Source organism: Netta rufina (assembly GCF_964035555.1).
Source record: "Netta rufina genome assembly, chromosome: 2".
NCBI lineage: Eukaryota > Metazoa > Chordata > Aves > Anseriformes > Anatidae > Netta > Netta rufina.
This window is the reverse complement of record NC_140124.1, coordinates 18,102,641-18,120,246: the sequence shown is the minus strand read 5'-3', so window position 1 is coordinate 18,120,246 and position 17,606 is coordinate 18,102,641. Positions and strand designations below refer to the sequence as shown.

General features: G+C 40.1%; 1 protein-coding gene across 1 annotated transcript in view; it reads left to right on the top strand.

Moving 5' to 3' along the window:
• Positions 1-17,606, top strand: part of GPR158 (G protein-coupled receptor 158) — a gene marked incomplete at both ends in the record, with an annotated part of 191,109 nt that overhangs the window by 64,848 nt on the left and 108,655 nt on the right. The window contains one exon of the mRNA XM_084282726.1: positions 16,145-16,247. Coding sequence (XP_084138852.1) covers positions 16,145-16,247 — 103 coding nt within the window. The remainder of the gene's footprint in view (positions 1-16,144; positions 16,248-17,606) is intronic.

Here is a 17,606-nt window from a genome sequence, read left to right as displayed (position 1 = left end):
CTGGCACTTTCTGTTTTATATCTTACCCACAAAACTGAAGGTTCATAAAAATTATAGTAAGTTTTTCTCTTTCTTTTCTTTCCCCTATGACCACTAGGTCTTTTAACTGTGCAGCCAGGCATGTGGCTTAATCTTGTATATTCTTGAGACTAAAACTTTTGCCTGCGTTGCCAGATAGAAAACCTTACTGCCAAGCCACCATTAAAATTCTCAGTGAAATTAAATTGAAGGCTACATGTGTACAATTAAGAATAATAATGGGGAAAATCAATCTTCCTGGTGAAGTGAGTGTTGACATACGAGATATTTCCTTTCAGGTTTGAATGAAAATGCTCGTAATGTTTTTCTTCGGTTGTCATTCAACCCAACATTAATTACATTGCAGGGTTTCCCCAATGACATGTTTGTTGAGCCGTATGTAAGTGACAGGATGATTATGTCTAAATGATTTGTAAATGTGTTGGCTTTGAGGGCTCAAATATTTGTGTAAATGAGTCTTCAAAAAGCTGAGGAGTGCTTGTTGCCACAGATAACAGGATAACAGCTTTTTTAATGCACCTTATTTTAGGGCTCTGTTTTGATTATCTTGCGCATTTTGGTAGTTTCTTACTTCAACACAACTACCATGAACGTCGGTGGGATGGTTTCAGAGTAAGAAGCAAGCCCATATAAAGAAGACAACAGAATCTCATATGCAAAGAAGCAATTTCAATTTTAGCTTTAAGACATAAAAAGCTATGATGCATCCTCTGAGAGAAAACAGTGAGAAAACAAACCCGATGTTAAGAGTCTTAATGTGGGGAGTCTTACCTCTGTGGAAGAGGTAATGTGTTTGGAAAATGGATTTAATAGAATTCCTACGAAGTTATTTTAAAGAACAAGATTTTATAATAAACATCTTGGTTGAAGTCTGCATGATTGTAATAGGGATAGCATTCTAATGATTTTCCTTTCTAAGGAGCCACTGACACATTCAGTTACTGGGCAATGAGCCTGAGTGCCAGGATGACCGCCTGAAAACATGCAGCAACCTATCCCCAATTTTTCTATAAATTAAGAAATGTCTTAGACCAGGAAGAAAAGTGGAATGAAGGAGTATGTGAAGCAAGGCAGAGAAGAGAGAGCTTTAACTGGCACCTTTTCAAGTTGCACAGGTAAAGAAATCCCCTGAAGAAGTGTGGCAGGGATTGCCATGAGGCTTCCCATTGGTGTGGATAGATCGATGAAGGAGCAAGGAGCTTGGAGGCACAGCAAATGATGCAGCAACCTGCAAGCAGAAGGGGGAAAGGGCAAACAGCCTGTACTTTGACAGATGGCATTTCCAATCCACTGGGCAATTAGTGGGAAAGATAAGGAATTAAAAAGTATGGTGGGTTTACAAGATAATGGGAGAGGATGCGGTCTGCAAAGAGATTTGGATGTTTATTGAGACAGTGACGTTCTCACAGCTCAGATATGGGTTACTGCTGTGTAAAAATTGGCAGACTAATTTACTGAAAGCAGAAAAATATCTCTGGGCTGTCAGAAGTTTTGCCATAAAACTGCTTTCTTGACATAGGAGCTTTTTGCAATGTAATAGCTGTGTTGGTTGTTTAAAGAAGATGTGAACTGGTTAGGGCACAGCGCACTGCCATGTTCTGTACTCTCAAGTGATGCTACAAACATATTCCAAATGATCTTCAGTTTTCTTGGAAAGATCTTATCTTTGTTAGTCCTGCCAGTGAAGTTTAGGCTGTGTACCTAATCTCTCTGACACCAAGTGTGATGGATAGAGTATCGAGCAAAAATAATTCAAGTCTGAACAATTAGGCAACTCTTTTCCTCCCTCAGAGACCCCAGAGGCCACTTTACTGACTTCGGGCATAGCTCAGGGATTTTTTCACCTGCTAACACTGAAATCCAGCAGTTTCTGTGGTAACACTTGACAATTGGTTGCCATCCTGAGGCAAGTTTACTCTAAAATGCAGGGAGAGAGGTTTGCTGAAGCTGTGGGTAAAGAAAAACAGAGAATTAGAGTATTAAACATTTAGGAAAGAATTCACTGCTAAAGCTGGAATTTGATGAGGACCTGGGGAATCATGTGGCTAAACGAATGTTATTTGCTAATTGGCAATAACAGCAGAAGCTGAATCAGAGTAGTGTAAAAATGGCCCTACCGTATGGTCCTTCTCTATTCTGCTGCTCTCCTGTCTCATGGATGGCCCTTGAGGCTACATGGGTCTTTGCTCTTCAGGTTTCATAACTTCTTATCAGTCTTAAAAATGGATTTAAAGAAAATGAGTATAAATTAAAGCATAGAAGCAGGTTGAAGCAGAGTGGATTTGATTCTAGCACCATTAGCAGGTAATATCAATGAGGTGACAGGAAGCACTCGAGTCACTGAAATTGTGTTTATTTAAAAGAAAGGCCAATGAGAACTGAATTGGATCCTTCTCATTCTGTCTTGCAAGTGTCTGTTACAATGAACTTCATGTGACAGAGACCACATACATCTTTTGTTCTGTGTGGCTCTGAGCACGTTATTGTGATTCTGAAAATAACCACTAATAATTTCCTGAAGAATTGTCCTTTTGGATGCACCACTGTGTATTTTCATCCGCTTTTGACATTATGCCACTAAAAGCTGGTTTGCCTTTCAAATGTGATTCTTCAGCTGTAGTTAGAGGTTCAGCAGCGTAATTGCCTGTGAGGATAAATGGCTTTGTCTGAAAGATTCAGAGATTACAAGGTTGGGGAAGTATGAGGGAGAAAGATATTGGATGGGGTCCTTGGGATCTACTAAAATTCCTCTACTGCACCACATTGAGAGAAACTAAAATAAGAAGATTTTAGACCAACCTCAGCATGGCTGGGCCCTCCAGAGGGCTGCCTTTTGGCCATGGGCCCATTTCCACCTTCTTGCTCCCAGATTTCGTTGATATATTGAATTGTGTCTATGTTTTCTTGGAATCTTGCTTGGTATAATTCTACATTGTGCTCTTACAACTAGAGTTATCTCATTTATAAGCCATCTTTTAATCCAAATCCTAATTTAAATAAAAACTGGAAATAATCCATTAGACTAACTGAGCAAGTCAACAATGACTTTCATAAAAAGTTTTAAAATTGGCAATTTGTAACCAGAGGTATTGAATCAAAACGTGAGGAATATACACATTAAGATGTGATTCTGTGATGACATGTTGTATTGCAAAGTGACTGCTATAGTAGCATATTTTAGCATGAAAATATGATGAAAATAATTTTTTTTTTTTTGTAAAAATAAAAAAGGGCATTATTAATAAGTAAATCTGATAAGCTTTTTAAAGCACTACACATTCTTTGTAGCTAAAACAAAGAGACGTCCTAGGTTTTCAGGATGCTACTAGTTCCTGTGAATACTTGGGTAAAGTTTTTCAAGGTGCTAAAGAATGCAGGTGAAAGTGTATTTGTGTTAAATCATCTGTCTTGGGGCTGTGGAAACTGTAATGAGAAAAAGGTTTATCAGTGCAGTATATAAATGAGTGTCATTCCTCTTTCTCTCATGTGAAAGCTGAAGGTGAATGAATGGGCACTTGAACTGACTTTGCTGCTGGTGGAAGAATGCATTCTTTTGATGGGGATATTTCATTGCCCGCTCACTTCTTTACATTTGGTCCCTGCACAGGGAACTTTTCCTTCACAAAATGGCTAATTGTTGTAACAAAAGCCTGTAAAAGTTCACTGGGGAAATGAAGTTGTGCATTTACAGTAGATTCTAATTTGAAAGTTAGCCAAATGCTGAGCGCATCCAGATACGTTTCCCAAATTTACTTTAGTCTGAATATAATTAACTTCAGTGTCTTTAATCTGCCAGTACCAGCACCACTGCCAATATTAACAGGATTTTTTTACAGGTCAGGGCAATTATAAGCACCATACCAGTCTCAAATGAGCTAATAAGGAGAGCAAAGAGTTATAGCAAAAGGTAAATAGGATTTAGTTTGTCAGGTAACCTTCTCAGTGGTCACAGCAATACTGTAATAGTATCTATATTACAGTCAGCAAGTTATTACTTGTTAGAGCAGGATCCTTTATTTTATTTATTTATTTATCTTTTTTCTCTGTTTTCCCTTTGGGTAAGATACCGACTAAATATCCTGGTGTTTACACTGGTTCACCAAGACATTTCTTATGATGCAAAGCTGTATAAAATACCTAATCTTGACCTTCTTTGATGATACGCAAGTTGGATCAAAATAGGAAGCCTTCCTCTCCCCCCAGAAGAAGTCCATAGATAAGAAAAATATTTATCTTTTGTAAGACAAGCAGAAATAAAGTTTGTAGATAAGCAAAGGAAACATTTTCTTGGTAAGAGAAATGTAAGGAATTGTTAGTAGGTAAGTTGCATTGACAGTCTGCTGAAGTATTTGTCCTGGAGCGGCCATGCAGATGCCTGTGAATTTCTGAGCATTTCAAACCTGATCAAGAATCTCCAAACCTGACCTGGGAGCCTACAGAGTCTGCAGGTCAACAGCATTCTCATTTACCAGGGCTCTGGTCATAAAGAGTGCTTGGCTTTTTCACCTTTCTGACCTTTTTGAGGGCTTTCAAAACATTGCTTCTGGGCTTTAGGCTTTTCAGTACATTTCCTACAGTTAACTCCTTGGAAGGCTGATGTGAGTGGGAGTAGAATTTCACCTTAAGCTTCTGCCATAGTCTATTTGTACAGCTTTGTAATTCTATATTAGTGAATACAATCCTATAATATGGTAACTATATCCCAAAACTTGTAGATACAGAATCCAGAAACTTCCTGAAAACTATAAGGCAATGACAGTACTTGGGAGAGTTTGTCTTGGACTCAAGAAAGCTCAGTAGAAGTTCTCATCCTCAAACTTGGCTAGTTTATAATTCACTTACTGTACAGAAACGCTTTCATACAATTTACCTTCAGGAGTTTGTTTGTTTGTTTGTTTTAATGAAGTCAGTGGTCGAGATGGAGTTTTAGGAGTCCCAGAGCAGAAATCTGGAAGACCCAATCTGTGCTGTTAGATTAGGAAAAGTACTGGTCGATGTATTTGAAGAGACTGCCTCGGCTACTAAATAGGCTGGTGCCTAGATTTCTCTTGCTTCTTGAGTGTTGTGAATGAAGCTTCTCTGCTGGGAGTGAGCTGAATGGAGAGCCCCTGTCCCTGGGGGAGATGTGAGAGACTTTTCTGGGGAGGTGAGTCACAAGTCTCACTTCCTTGGTGACATGGTGCTTTGCAACAGAACAAGGGTAGAAAGGACAGAGAGGGGACCGTGATAACACAAAATGTAAAGCCATGTGTGCTATAATGTCATCATTCTTCTGGAATTGTTTGCCTAGAAAAAAAAGTACACACATTATTTATTTTTAATATGAAAGAAAATCTGATTCCACTAGCTGCAGACTAGTGAAATTATTAACCAAACATTTATTTCTTAATCTGAAGGTTGTTTCTTTTTCCATTGTCACCTTTATAATATCCATGTGTTACCAACTAAAATATGTGAATTTGGGACTGAGCCTGATTCTGCCTTCATCTGTCCTGGCTTTAACTTCCCTGGTCTCAGGAAGTTTATCCACTCAAGAGAATTGATGACTGTGCTGCAGACTCTTCAAGTGATTTCAAAATGAGACTTAAAAAGTGAGATGATGCAGAGCAAGGGTGGGCTTTTGCGTGTGCAAGTGTGTGTCCCATTAAGGCTGGCAGGCCTTTGGTGCTATTTCTGTAGTGGCTTTCAATAAAAGTGGCTTGCTTTGCAGATGAAGAATAAACTTGACATTTAGTTGAGTCTGAGGCAAACTCTTCCAAGCATCTTATCGTCTGCTGAGGTTTATACATCTACGGTATGCTGCTACCAGATGCCGTTTCACCATTTCTGGGAGCTCTGAGAACAAGCGTTACGCTTCCATAATTAATAATAGAAAACAATTTCCTTTTTAATTTTAACGATGTCAGAAGAGATCCAGTCCATCATGCTTTGTGAACCAGCTTCTGGCAGCTGCTGAATAATAGAGGGAAAACTCCAGCTTGTGTCCTCTCCAGCGGATATACCGTGTTACTTGTTATTCATGAGTCCCTGTTTTCATTCAGATTCATTAAATAGAATGGGTGGGTGATACATGCCTCTTACTGCCTAGAGGCTACTTTGATTCATGTGTTTCAGCGTTACCTTGCTGCCACTTGCAAGTACTTGAGAAAGAAGTAATTACAATGCAGATAAACTTGCTGAATTTTCTGACGTTCTTAATGATCCCTGGGAAATTGGCTTCCAAATTTGCACTCGCATGCTTTTTCAAATAGCGTTACTCATGGTAACCCTGCCAGGAGTGAAAAGGAATGTGAAGTTGCAGAGTTCCTGGTTCCAGAGATTTTTTGATGCTTTGCTTCGGTTTCCTGCTGCAAGCTGGAATCTAGGATGCAATAGGATAGGATAGGATGGAATAGGATAGGATAGGTTAGAATAGAACAGTTCTGTTGGAAGGGACCTACAAAAATCATTGAGTCCAACTGCCTGACCACCTCATGGCTAACCAAGAGTTAAAGCACGTTACTGAGGGCATTATCCAAATGCCTCTTGAACACTGACAGGCTTAGGATGAGAGACCTTGCAGAAGGATCTGGATACATTGGAGCACCGGGTCATCAGTTGAAGTTCAACCACAGCAAATGCCAGATTCTGCACCTCAGATGGAGCAATGCCAGACCCAGGCACAGACTGGGCAGTGAGTGGGAGCAGCTCAGCAGAAGGACCTGGGGATTCTGGCTGGCAGCAGGCTCAGCACGAGCCAGCAGTGTGCCTTGGCAGCCAGGAGGGCAAGCCCCATTTTGGGGTACAGTAAAGACAGCATGGCCAGCCTGACAAAAGAGGTGATTCTCCTGTTATATTCAGCACTGGTATGGCCTCATCTTGAATTTTGTGTCTGGTTCTGGTCTCCACAATAACAAAAGGATGTTAAGGTATTTGAGAGTGTCCAGAGGAGGGCAACAAAGCTGGTAAAAGGGCTGGAAGGGGTCCTGTGAGGACAGGCTGAGGACACCTGGCTTGTCTCTTCCGGAGAAGAGGAGACATCTCTCCTATCCCTGTGGTGTTGCCATCTGCCATTGGGTTAACTCACTTCAGAACTGGTGAAGCCACCAGCCAGTCTGGGACCTTGACTCAAAAATGGTGTATCACTGAACTGGGGGAAAGCAGAGTACTGAACCAGTTAGAGCTATATGTATTTCATCCTTCCAGCTTATATTTGAATTTAACTTGGATTTTGGCATGCATATTGCTGTACATCTTGGAGGATTGACTAAATGTAGATATATTTCTATTGTAAAGATTAGTTATACTGAAGATTTTTCCAAAAGAAAGCTGCCCTGCTTGGAGGTCCCCATGGAGGGGGTGCTACCAAGATTTTAGGGCACCATGGCATGCTCATGAGTCTGGGCTGCTCCTTGGAGGCTCCTGGCATAGCACTGACACAGAGCCCCAGCAGGGCTAGCCTGTGGTGTGTTATCAACTTTTGCTTCAATTTGTTACCCAAAGGTATGACTGCAAGTCCTTCCCAAACATTTTTTAAACCCTTTAAGCTTGCCTAGTGTTAAAGAAAAGGCTGAGTGAGCCAGGTAAAGCTGGCAAATACTGGGTGCTGGATTTTCATTGTGACAGTGGGGCACGCAGCACCTCTGCAGGACTTGTGCTTTGTAATGAGCGCTCACGCAGCATCAATTTTTCAATGATGCTGCACTAACCTGGGGAGATCAAAGTGGAGCTGGTGCTGTTGAGTGCTGAGAGTTCGAGGGGAAGTTTTTCTGACAGCAGTAATGAAGTGTTGCTACTAACTTGTGATGGGGCTTCAACACCAGTCTGTCTGCATGGCTCTTGGGCAAGAAGAGGAATGATGACTTTGTCGTGAAATCGTTTCCTTTAGTATGTGAAACTGCGAAGGAAGCCTGGTGGTGAGATTGAAAGTAGTCAAGAAGAATTTGTAGTTATCTAAGCTCAGGTCACAGGTTAAATTGCTCTTAACTTCAGTTCTGAGAGACATCCCAATATTGAGGACGTAAAACCTGGCTGTAACAGTGGAAAATATTGTTTGACAAGTAAAAATATTCAAATCCTGATACTATCCTGTAAGCAAAATTAACTATCTTGGTGAGGTGACTCATTGTCAAACTCTAGAGGCAATGGGCAGAACCTAGCTGGGAGTTTTCTTCTACCAGTGACCACCAAGCAAACAGAAAGACTGTAGCAGACAGTGTCAGACTGTTTTGTGAAAAATAATGCTGTGTCTTCATTTATCAGTCAGTGAGGTGGCTGTTTTCCTTCAACTGCTGTGTAATGTGGCACTAATATAAAGGAAAGAATAATGCAAAATCGAGCAAAGATATTAAAATTCAGATCCTTTCCAAAGCCACCTTCTTGGTCAGGTTGCACACAGAACACCGAAGTAGAATTTCAGGAAGAAGTGATCTTGTGATGAAAGGAGCATCCTTTATCCAACTCCACATAGCTGGACTCATCTCAAGACTCCTGGCAGTCTTGAGTGGTAAAACCCTCTGGAAAAATGAGCCAGCTTCTTAGTTACCTAAAGATGGACAGAATGCCAAAGAAGCGGTGCATCAGGTTATTGTAGCCTGTTTTTCTAATCCATTTTCTTCTGCTGTTAATTGACGTCTAGGGGCACCAGTGGCAGCCAAACCTTTTCCTGTGCCTGTGGCGTTGGTAAGGACATTCTCTAGTGTTTAATAGAACATGTCCTCTTGATGTAGCTCTTCCCTTAGCAGGGACAAGGGTAAGTTAGCTCTTCTCTACCAGGATGTCACTCTGCCGAAGCTTGTGGGAACTGAGGAAGTCTCTCACCCCTACCACGCTGCCTGCAGTCAGCCAGAAGGTTCAAAAAGTTATTGTGGATTGGGAAAACACATACAACTGTTCCACACCTTGCCAGTATGATCACATATGTCTTGCTAGTGTGTGGAACCAGCCTAAAAATAATGTTTACAGTCAAGAAACAATTGCTGTAGTGGTTGCTGGGAATTGCAATAGAAGGGACAGATGTAGCAGCTGGCTGGAAAGTGTTGGATCAGTAATGTTGTCCATGTTAACTTATTAAAACACTGTATGCTACTTTCCACCACTTTATTCCTCTGTCTGAATTAAGCATCTAAATTAATGATTTATTGTAGCAGCTATTTAGTAGCTTTTGGATGAACTGTAAGAAATGTTTTTCCTTTCCAAAAAGTAGGGCCAGCAGGCTATCCACACTGGTGGAATTTTAAGAGATGAACTCTTAAAAAAAAAAAAAGAATTGAGCAGTCTACAAGATGTTCAGTTGAACATCTTGTAGATGGACATGTTCAGTCCTGTGAGATGAGCAGTGCAATTCCAGTGGACCCTCTATTACTCTTTCCTATTCTGATTGAGCTTTCTTTGCTAAAACTGCCCAATTCTCATGGTGGGTTACTAGCCTGGACGGACTATTCTAGTGCTTCTTATCAGCCTGTAGAAGAGAATATGAATGGCTGTTCTTAAAATTGTAAAGAAATATTTTTAACGAGGCTTTGAATGTGCAAAATGGATTTCATAATGAAAGTCATTTTTATTGTTGTAGAGGTAATAGAAGGGGAGATAATGGCATTTATTGGCAGACGTAGACCAACTGTGAAAATTTGATTTAAAATGGTTAACATCAATAAATAATACAAAATGGAGTTATTTGGCTTTTTTTTTTTTTTTTTTTTTTTTTTTTTAAGACTTTGCAAAATAGTGCTAGTTTGTTAATAATTTGGGAAAACATGAGTAAGTGAGAGACAGCTCTGGTCCACCCTGCATGGGAATCAGAAGCAGGTCCAGCTGCTCCTCCACCAAAGGGTTTTGGAAATGCCTCACATTCTTGCAGAATTTGGCAAGCTCTCTTACTCCCCGGTGTTACTGTGTGGCCCGTCTCCCAAGCAAACTTTTGTGATGTTTGCTGCCAAGTCACAGATGAATGCAGAAGCAGTTGGCAGGATGAGAAGTCCAGAGGCGAAGGACCTGTGTGTATTTTGGTGTATTCCTTGACAGCTTCTGGAAGGTCTTCTGCAGATAACGTTTGGCATTTCCAGTATTGCTTATGTGTAAAATATGAAATTATCCTAACAATGGGAAAAAACTCTGGGAAGAGATTCAGTATTAAGAGAATTCTCTTTAATGCAGATAAGACCATAAGGAAGCGAATTAGACTTTTCTCTTAGTTCTCTTTAACCCATGCTACCAGTAAAAATGCTTAATTTATCCACAATATGAATGAAACCTGGCCCTGAGAAAACGTCTCCGAGGTAATCAGGCTGCATTATTTAATGGCTATACAATTATCAGTCCCTATGGTGTCTGTTAACAGGTTCCCTTGTAATTGCAGGTTAGTTTTCTAGGAGAGGAAAAAATGGTAATTTTATTGTATAGTGTATCCATCAGAAGCAAAGTTTGATATGTTTTTAAATGATATTCAGGTTACCAATGGCAATTCCAATCTGTTATATAAAGAGATATTTTTCCCCCTAAAAGTAGCCTGACTGTTGCCTGCGCAGTTGTTTTCAGCACTAATGAAAAATCTGCCTTAAACACTGTCATTGCTTCAGAGCCTTTGAGTGTATAAACTACACATCTTCTGAAAATGGCTGTAATTGTGTATTTGTGATCTGGACTGTGGAAAGCATCATTTGCAGGCTGAGGTTGGGTTCCCCGTACGTATGACGAATGCTGCAGATGAGTTTTCTGATGCTTAGCCCCCTCCCCCTGCAGGTAACCTGCTTTCAAGCACTGCTGTGCTCACCGTTTTCCCTTCTCACCCTCTTCTAAGCAAGTACCATGATTTGTAATATCATCTATATTATAAAATATATTTCTCTTTGCAAAATGTGCCATTTCTACCATTTTCACTAGCACTTTTTGTTACATTTGGCCGGTTATTTGCTGTTAGCATTGGCATCTCGGGAGTGATGGTCAGAGCCCAAATAGGGCCATTCCTTAGGGCTGGGGTTCTTGTTGGTAGTAGCCAAAGTGTCCTAATAAAAAAAGGTAACATGAATAGCTTCTTCCATTTTATGATTGTTTTGACACATAGCTAAGATTAATACAAAAATCAGGCATTAGAGCCTTAATGGTCACATGTAGCTTATAATTATTGGCATGAATGAGCTGAGACTCCTCATTATCACTGCTCACTCTGGTCCCATGGCTGAACAAAATCAGAATAATGAGAAATTGCATTAAAATGCAGAGTGGAGTTTTTAGCGAAGCTTCATGCCATTGGTTACTCACCTGAGACAGATATTTTCCTGACTCCTAACTTTGTTTTAAGCTGAATCAGATCAGCTGTTGGCGTGCTTTGTCTGACTTGGTATATAACAATTCAGTGTCATTGAGGAGAAAAAGTTACGGGAGCCTACCAAGTAACCCTGGTATATAGGTTATGGAGTGCCCAGCCCTGCCATTCCCTTTTGAAGCGAAATGGTGTATCTGAAGAGAAAAACCTTGTGAATACTGTTGTTAGCAGGCTGAAGGCAGCTAAACTGAAGGCTTAGCTGCCTGGAGGCAAGCTGCCAGCTCCCAGGTGTGTGCACAAGGCCCTGGGGTGCAAGGATGCTGTGCGCTTCAGAGGAGGCTGCAAACACATTTAAAAATGCAACCCTGCTCTTGGCAGATAAATGAAGTGAGAGAATGTAATAGGTAAAGCCTTTTCAATGACAAAACTGTCATTGACTTCAGCAGATGGATTTTTACTCTTTTATCTTCTTTCATTTATTTTCCTGCATGAACGTGCCTGACACATGGCAAACAGGATGGGAAAGGAGCTCCTGGGGTCTCGTGGGACACCCCTCTGCTTCAGCAGCTCTTATATGCCAGACCCAAATTGACCTCTACATACAGAGTATTTTCTAGAATTTACACATGCTGCCACAAACCCCAGTGATGAAATGTGTTTATTTGTACTGTTTCTGTTAAATTTTATCCATCATGTGTTTACTCTTGAACAAGGAGTCGACTTTACCCAAGGCAGACATCCTCATCACTCTGTGCATGCAGAAAAAGCTGCTCACGTGCTTTGAAAAATTTGAAGCACCCAAGCCAAGGCTGGCTCTATTTTTAGTCTTCTTTTAATTTTTAATTTTTGTAATTCTAAAATGACTGGTTTTATCCTTCAGGTTGAGAATGTCACAGGCTACATTTGTTTGGTGGTTCATATAAGTTTCTAAATTAGATATAGCACATGATGCCACATACTTTCTTTTAAGCTATTAATTTTTTTTTTTATTTTTTTTTTTTTTTGCTGTCATTTCCACTTCTGTTTTCTTGCATGGATGTGATGTCTGCTTTGTGCATCTGCTGAATACTTTGTCACTTGATTTCTGTCCAGTCAGATCTGATGAATGGCTTTGCCTCTTTTATGCCAGAAGATTTGGCTTAGACTTCCAAAGCAATTGCACAGTTTATGCTAAGAATCAATTTTCTTTCCAAACAAATATATTCTTTATCATGTTAGATTTCTCCAACTTTGTCATTTACAACAATCAGCAGAAAATTTAAACCAATGCAAGCTCTTTCTGCTGGCTTAGATGGTGTGTCTGTGTTGATTCAGGACCCATTTATTTTCATTTATAAAAAAAATTTCAGGGTACATAATCGATATCTTACTCTTTGAGCTGACTATAGTTTAAAAGCATAGTATGTTAAACTTAGGATCATTTTCTTATACAAATATTGTAAAGCTGAAAATAAAATCTTGCAAACCCGGGAACAGACAGCTGGAATAAATGTGCTGGAATAAATAGACAACTGTAACTTTTTTTTTTAGCAAAGGTTACAAAGCTGCTGTAAATTGTTACCAAGCAATCTATAAGAACTAATGGCTGGAAGTTAAAGCAATGTGAGTGCCAATCATAGGAGGATGTCCTGAAAGGAGTATCAGGGGAAGGCACACTGTAGCTGTCCTACAGGAGTCCAGAGAAGGGCAATGAAGCTGGTGAGGGGCCTGGAGAACAAGTCTTACAAGGAGCAGCTGAGGGAGTTGGGATTGTTCAGTCTGGAAAAGAGGAGGCTCAGGGGTGACCTTATCGCTCTTTATAAGTACCTTAAAGGAGGCTGTAGCAAGGTGGGGTTTGGTCTATTCTCCCACGTGCCTGGTGACAGGACGAGGGCGAATGAGCTAAAGTTGCACCAGGGGAGGTTTAGGTTGGATATTAGGAAGTACTTCTTTACCGAAAGGGTTGTGAGGCATTGGAATGGGCTGCCCAGGGAAGTGGTGGAGTTACCATCCCTGGAGGTCTTTAAAAGACGTTTAGATGTAGAGCTTAGGGATATGGTTTAGTGGGGACTGTTAGTGTTAGGTCAGAGGTTGGACTCGGTGATCTTGGAGGTCCCTTCCAACCTAGACAATTCTGTGATTCTGTGATTCTACATCTTTAACTGTTTGCCTAGGCACTTGCTGTTGCACACAGAAGAGACAGAATTAAATTAGGCATAATTTTTAAAAGCTGATGACCACTGATGAACGAACAGTACTCAGAAATACAGTGGTTTTATTCCCACAGCTTTGCTTTCTCATTCATGATAAAATCTGAAACCAGGTCAGCTTTATGCTTCCCTTTTTTGCTTATGTGGAGGTAGGTATTTTTCAGGCTTGCTTTTTTCCACTGCTAAGTTCTATATGGATCAAATCTTGTGTGACCTAGCAGCAGATTAATCTTACTGGCACCGTCCACAAAGTCTGTTGCGAGCTGCTCAGTCCCCATGCTCCCAGTGCCCAGCACCCAGGAGCAACACAGGAGCTATCTGAAATGCAGTCCTATTCCCAGTTACATTAAATGATCTTGCTGTTTTGTCAAGGTGGAACCTGCTGGGCTGGGCTGTATGGGCTGCAGAACCTCAGGAAGACCATAATCTCCGTCACATTTGCCCCTGCTGGTTGATACAGGAGTAATTTATAAAATATTTTCAAGAAGAGAGGAATTTCTTCATTCTAGGAATAGTTCCTATTTATTTGGTCACATGGTATTTTGCGTTCTTCGTGCTTCACTGCTGAAATTTCTTTTTCTTTTTTTTTTTTCTTTTTTTTTTAAAAAAAAAAAAAAAAAGAGAAAAAAGACTTTAAATAGTTCTCTTTCCATGAAATGTTGGTAATCTCTGAGCATGCTGCAATTTCACAGTTTGAAACTGTATCTGCTTTCTGGAGGGATCCAAGCCTGCTTTCCCTCCTCCTTTTCTTTCACCAGACTGATCCTTTTTATACCTTTGCATGGAATTTTATGGACTGCAAGAAATAGAATTTGAGTGATGGTTCTTAAGTTGTACATTACAGCTGCCAAAGACAAGAAACATGGGTAATATCTTACACCAAAGGAAGACAGCGGTGTTTGAAATCCTCTGTTCATTTTTAGGTTGTTGGCTGGTCAGAAACAATAAAAGGTTATGAACTTCTGTTGGTGTGATTACTGGATGTGTGTGATCAGTAACACATTTATTTTAATGCAGAGCAGATTCACGAGGCTGTGCCACATTTTTATATGAAGAATTTCTGCAGTGAGAACAGATTATAGATGTGGTCCTGTGGGTGCTCTGGTGTTTGAAGGATTCAGTTGAAGCTAGCTCTTTTCTTCCTTGGCTTCCAAAAGCAAATGTGTTATCTTTAGCAGCATGTGCATTCATCTTACAAAGAAAAAAAGCCAGAAAACCACAACAGAATTTTCCCTTGAAATATGTTTCTGAAGCACGATGACTGAAAGGGGCTGGAGATGATGGAATTTGCACATTCTTTTCCTTCTTTAGCTGCTTTTTTGTTCATGGCTAAAGAGGTTTTGCTGTCATTGGACTTACACATTCATCTCACTTTGATGTCTCCTGTCCCTCACCTTGTCACAGTCACATTTCTGTGGAAGATGAAGTGAGAAGAAAAATTATTTGCGCCTTTTCTTTTTTCCTTTCTTTCCTCCTCTCATGTTTACGTAAAGGCTGAATGAATTTTCAGTGTTCTTGCATACTGATTTCCTTCTTATTGTTGCTTTCCAGTAGCACCTGCTGGCCTGCACTGAGGTGCTGAGCTTGGCACTGCACACACACACACATGAGAAAAGACTGCTCAGCCCACCTGAGGGCACGAGAAGCAAAGTGGTTTTCCGAGTATCAGGAGGGATTATGTCACAAAACTGAAATTTGAGATGAATGCTGGAGTTTTTATTAAATGTCAGCATGGACTGTCCTCTCACGGTTTGCATTTGATTTTTAAAACTTGTGTCTTATTTACTTAGCCCTGTCCCCTGCATCTTCCTCCCAGCCACAGGCAGGCAGAGATTTATACTTATTCTGAAGCCACAGACAGCAGCAAACAAGCATACAGCAGCATACACTTAAGGAATTGAGAGGGCAGAGGATATTTTAGTTAAATCACTCAGTTGCTCACTGAAGAAATATGATTGTCTAGTTCTTATTCACAGAGGCATATCGTTACGGTACCTGTATTGGTATAGTATCTATATACTAGTACCTATGCTGATGGGAAAGGCATTTAGGATGGCAGTCTAATTTGATATGGTAAAGTGAAATAAGCATTATTGGGAAAATTCATTTACCAGTGTTTCTGCCTTCACATTGCCAAACTATATCTTTCCTCTGTGCTAGCCATAGCCTATTTCTTGTACAGAAGCGGTCTGACAGTAGATGTTCTGTCACCATCATAAATTTGTTTTGGTGTTCCTCACGTTGGACTTAAGCAACACATGGTAGAAGTGGGATCTGGGGCCTGGGCTCAGGTTCAGGGCCATGCTCAAGATGCAGTGTGGACGGAGCCTGGCAATGGGACACCTCACAGGGACAAATCTCAAATTTTCCACTTGGCTGGTTTGTCATGGGACAGGCTTGTTTGTAACTGTGCTGTTCAATAGTAATGAAAATAAAAACAAAAACAAAAACAAAAAACCACAAACTACAAACAAAACCAACAAGTTGGAGTAAAATATGGCTATGGGAAGAGTCCCTGAGAAAATAAATATTGTCAGACTGGAAGGGGTGCCTGTTCATTCTTAGAAGTCTGCTCACAGGATCTTGTAATGTTTTACTTATGCTTCAATGTATATCTCAGTATATGGTTGTATAGTCATCTGCATTACTTTTCTTTTTTTTTCCTTTCTCACAGTGCATGCCAATTAAAGGCCTTGGATTTGTGCTTGGAGCCTACAAATGTATTTGCAAGACTGGATTCTATCATCCCAACATCTTTTCAGTGAACAGCTTTCAGAGTAAGTGTCTTTGCTTGAGTCTTAGGAAAAGAAAAAGAAACAAAGAAAGGAAACAGAGATCATTAATAATGCAGAGCTCCTTTTTATTCTAGTCAGGGTTATACAGTGAAATCCCAGTGGTTTGCAACTCTCGGATTATGTAATGATTTAAGGAGTTCTGTCCCTTTGGTTTGCCATTTGTGATACACTTCAAGATCCTGTAAAAAGTATCCACTTTAAGAACACTTGATTTGTAAATAAATTTAAAAATATGAAAAGAAGTCTTGCTATAGGGAAATAAAGACTTCTGACATCTGTGTTCAAGCACAAGTATTGAGGAATTTAATCTAATAATTGTCTCTGTTGTTAGTTCAAACTGGAATGTTCTAGCCTCTGGCTTTGTGTGTGCTTTAATTGTTTTAATTTTAATTGATTTTCAAAGGAAAATCCAAAGGAGCATGTCGAAGCTCTCATTCTTACAAACAGGCTAATAGAGGTGGGTGAGGTCTGAGTCTGGTTGGCAGTATGCTATGGATGACATATAGCCTATGCTTTGCAAGAAAGCATGCTGTGTGGTACTCACAGTGAGTTAAAGGAAGTAGGGAAACAGAATTCGGTTGATATACAGCAGGAAAAATAAAAGAACAAGCATCTCCAAAGGTGGTGACTGTTACTTTTATCATATGACCAAGGTGTGATCTCTGTGCAGACTTTGCTAGTGAATCCCATCCCCAGCTTCTTGGCCCCATGGTACAGTGTACCTGAGAACTGGGTTAGATACACTGTTTGGTGTTAACTCAAGAGCTGGAAATAAAGCTTCTAAGTTCCTTCCCAAATTTCTGGGTTTCTGGGTGAAAGGCGGGTAGCTCTTTTAATAGATATTCCTGTTTGTGTGATAACGGATATTCCCTGTTTATTTGCAGCCCCAAGTTCCAGAGATTTATTCATTTAACCTGTGTCATGGGATGGCCCGTTTTTATTGATTTGGTCTGGTTCGGATATAGATTGGCCGAAGTATCTCACCCCTTACTCGGCCTGTATTATATCTCCTGTAAATATATGTAGCATAAATAGCACAGTATTTGTTTAAAAAATTACGTGGTGTTTGTTTCCATTCCCTTTTCATATTGTGGAGTGTTGTAGAAGGCAGCCTTGTGATAGTGCTTTTTCTTTGGGCTCTCTATGAATCTTTTAATAGAAAAAGGATGATGCTTGGTTGCTCCTGCAGTGCAGTGAGTTATGATGGAGTTGGGATTTAACTCTTTGAATGAGCATATGGAAAAGCAAACAAACAACAACAACAAAACATTCATAGTTTTTTATCATACCAAATGTCATAGACCACAGAAAAACAATGTGGCTAGACATTAACAACAATGA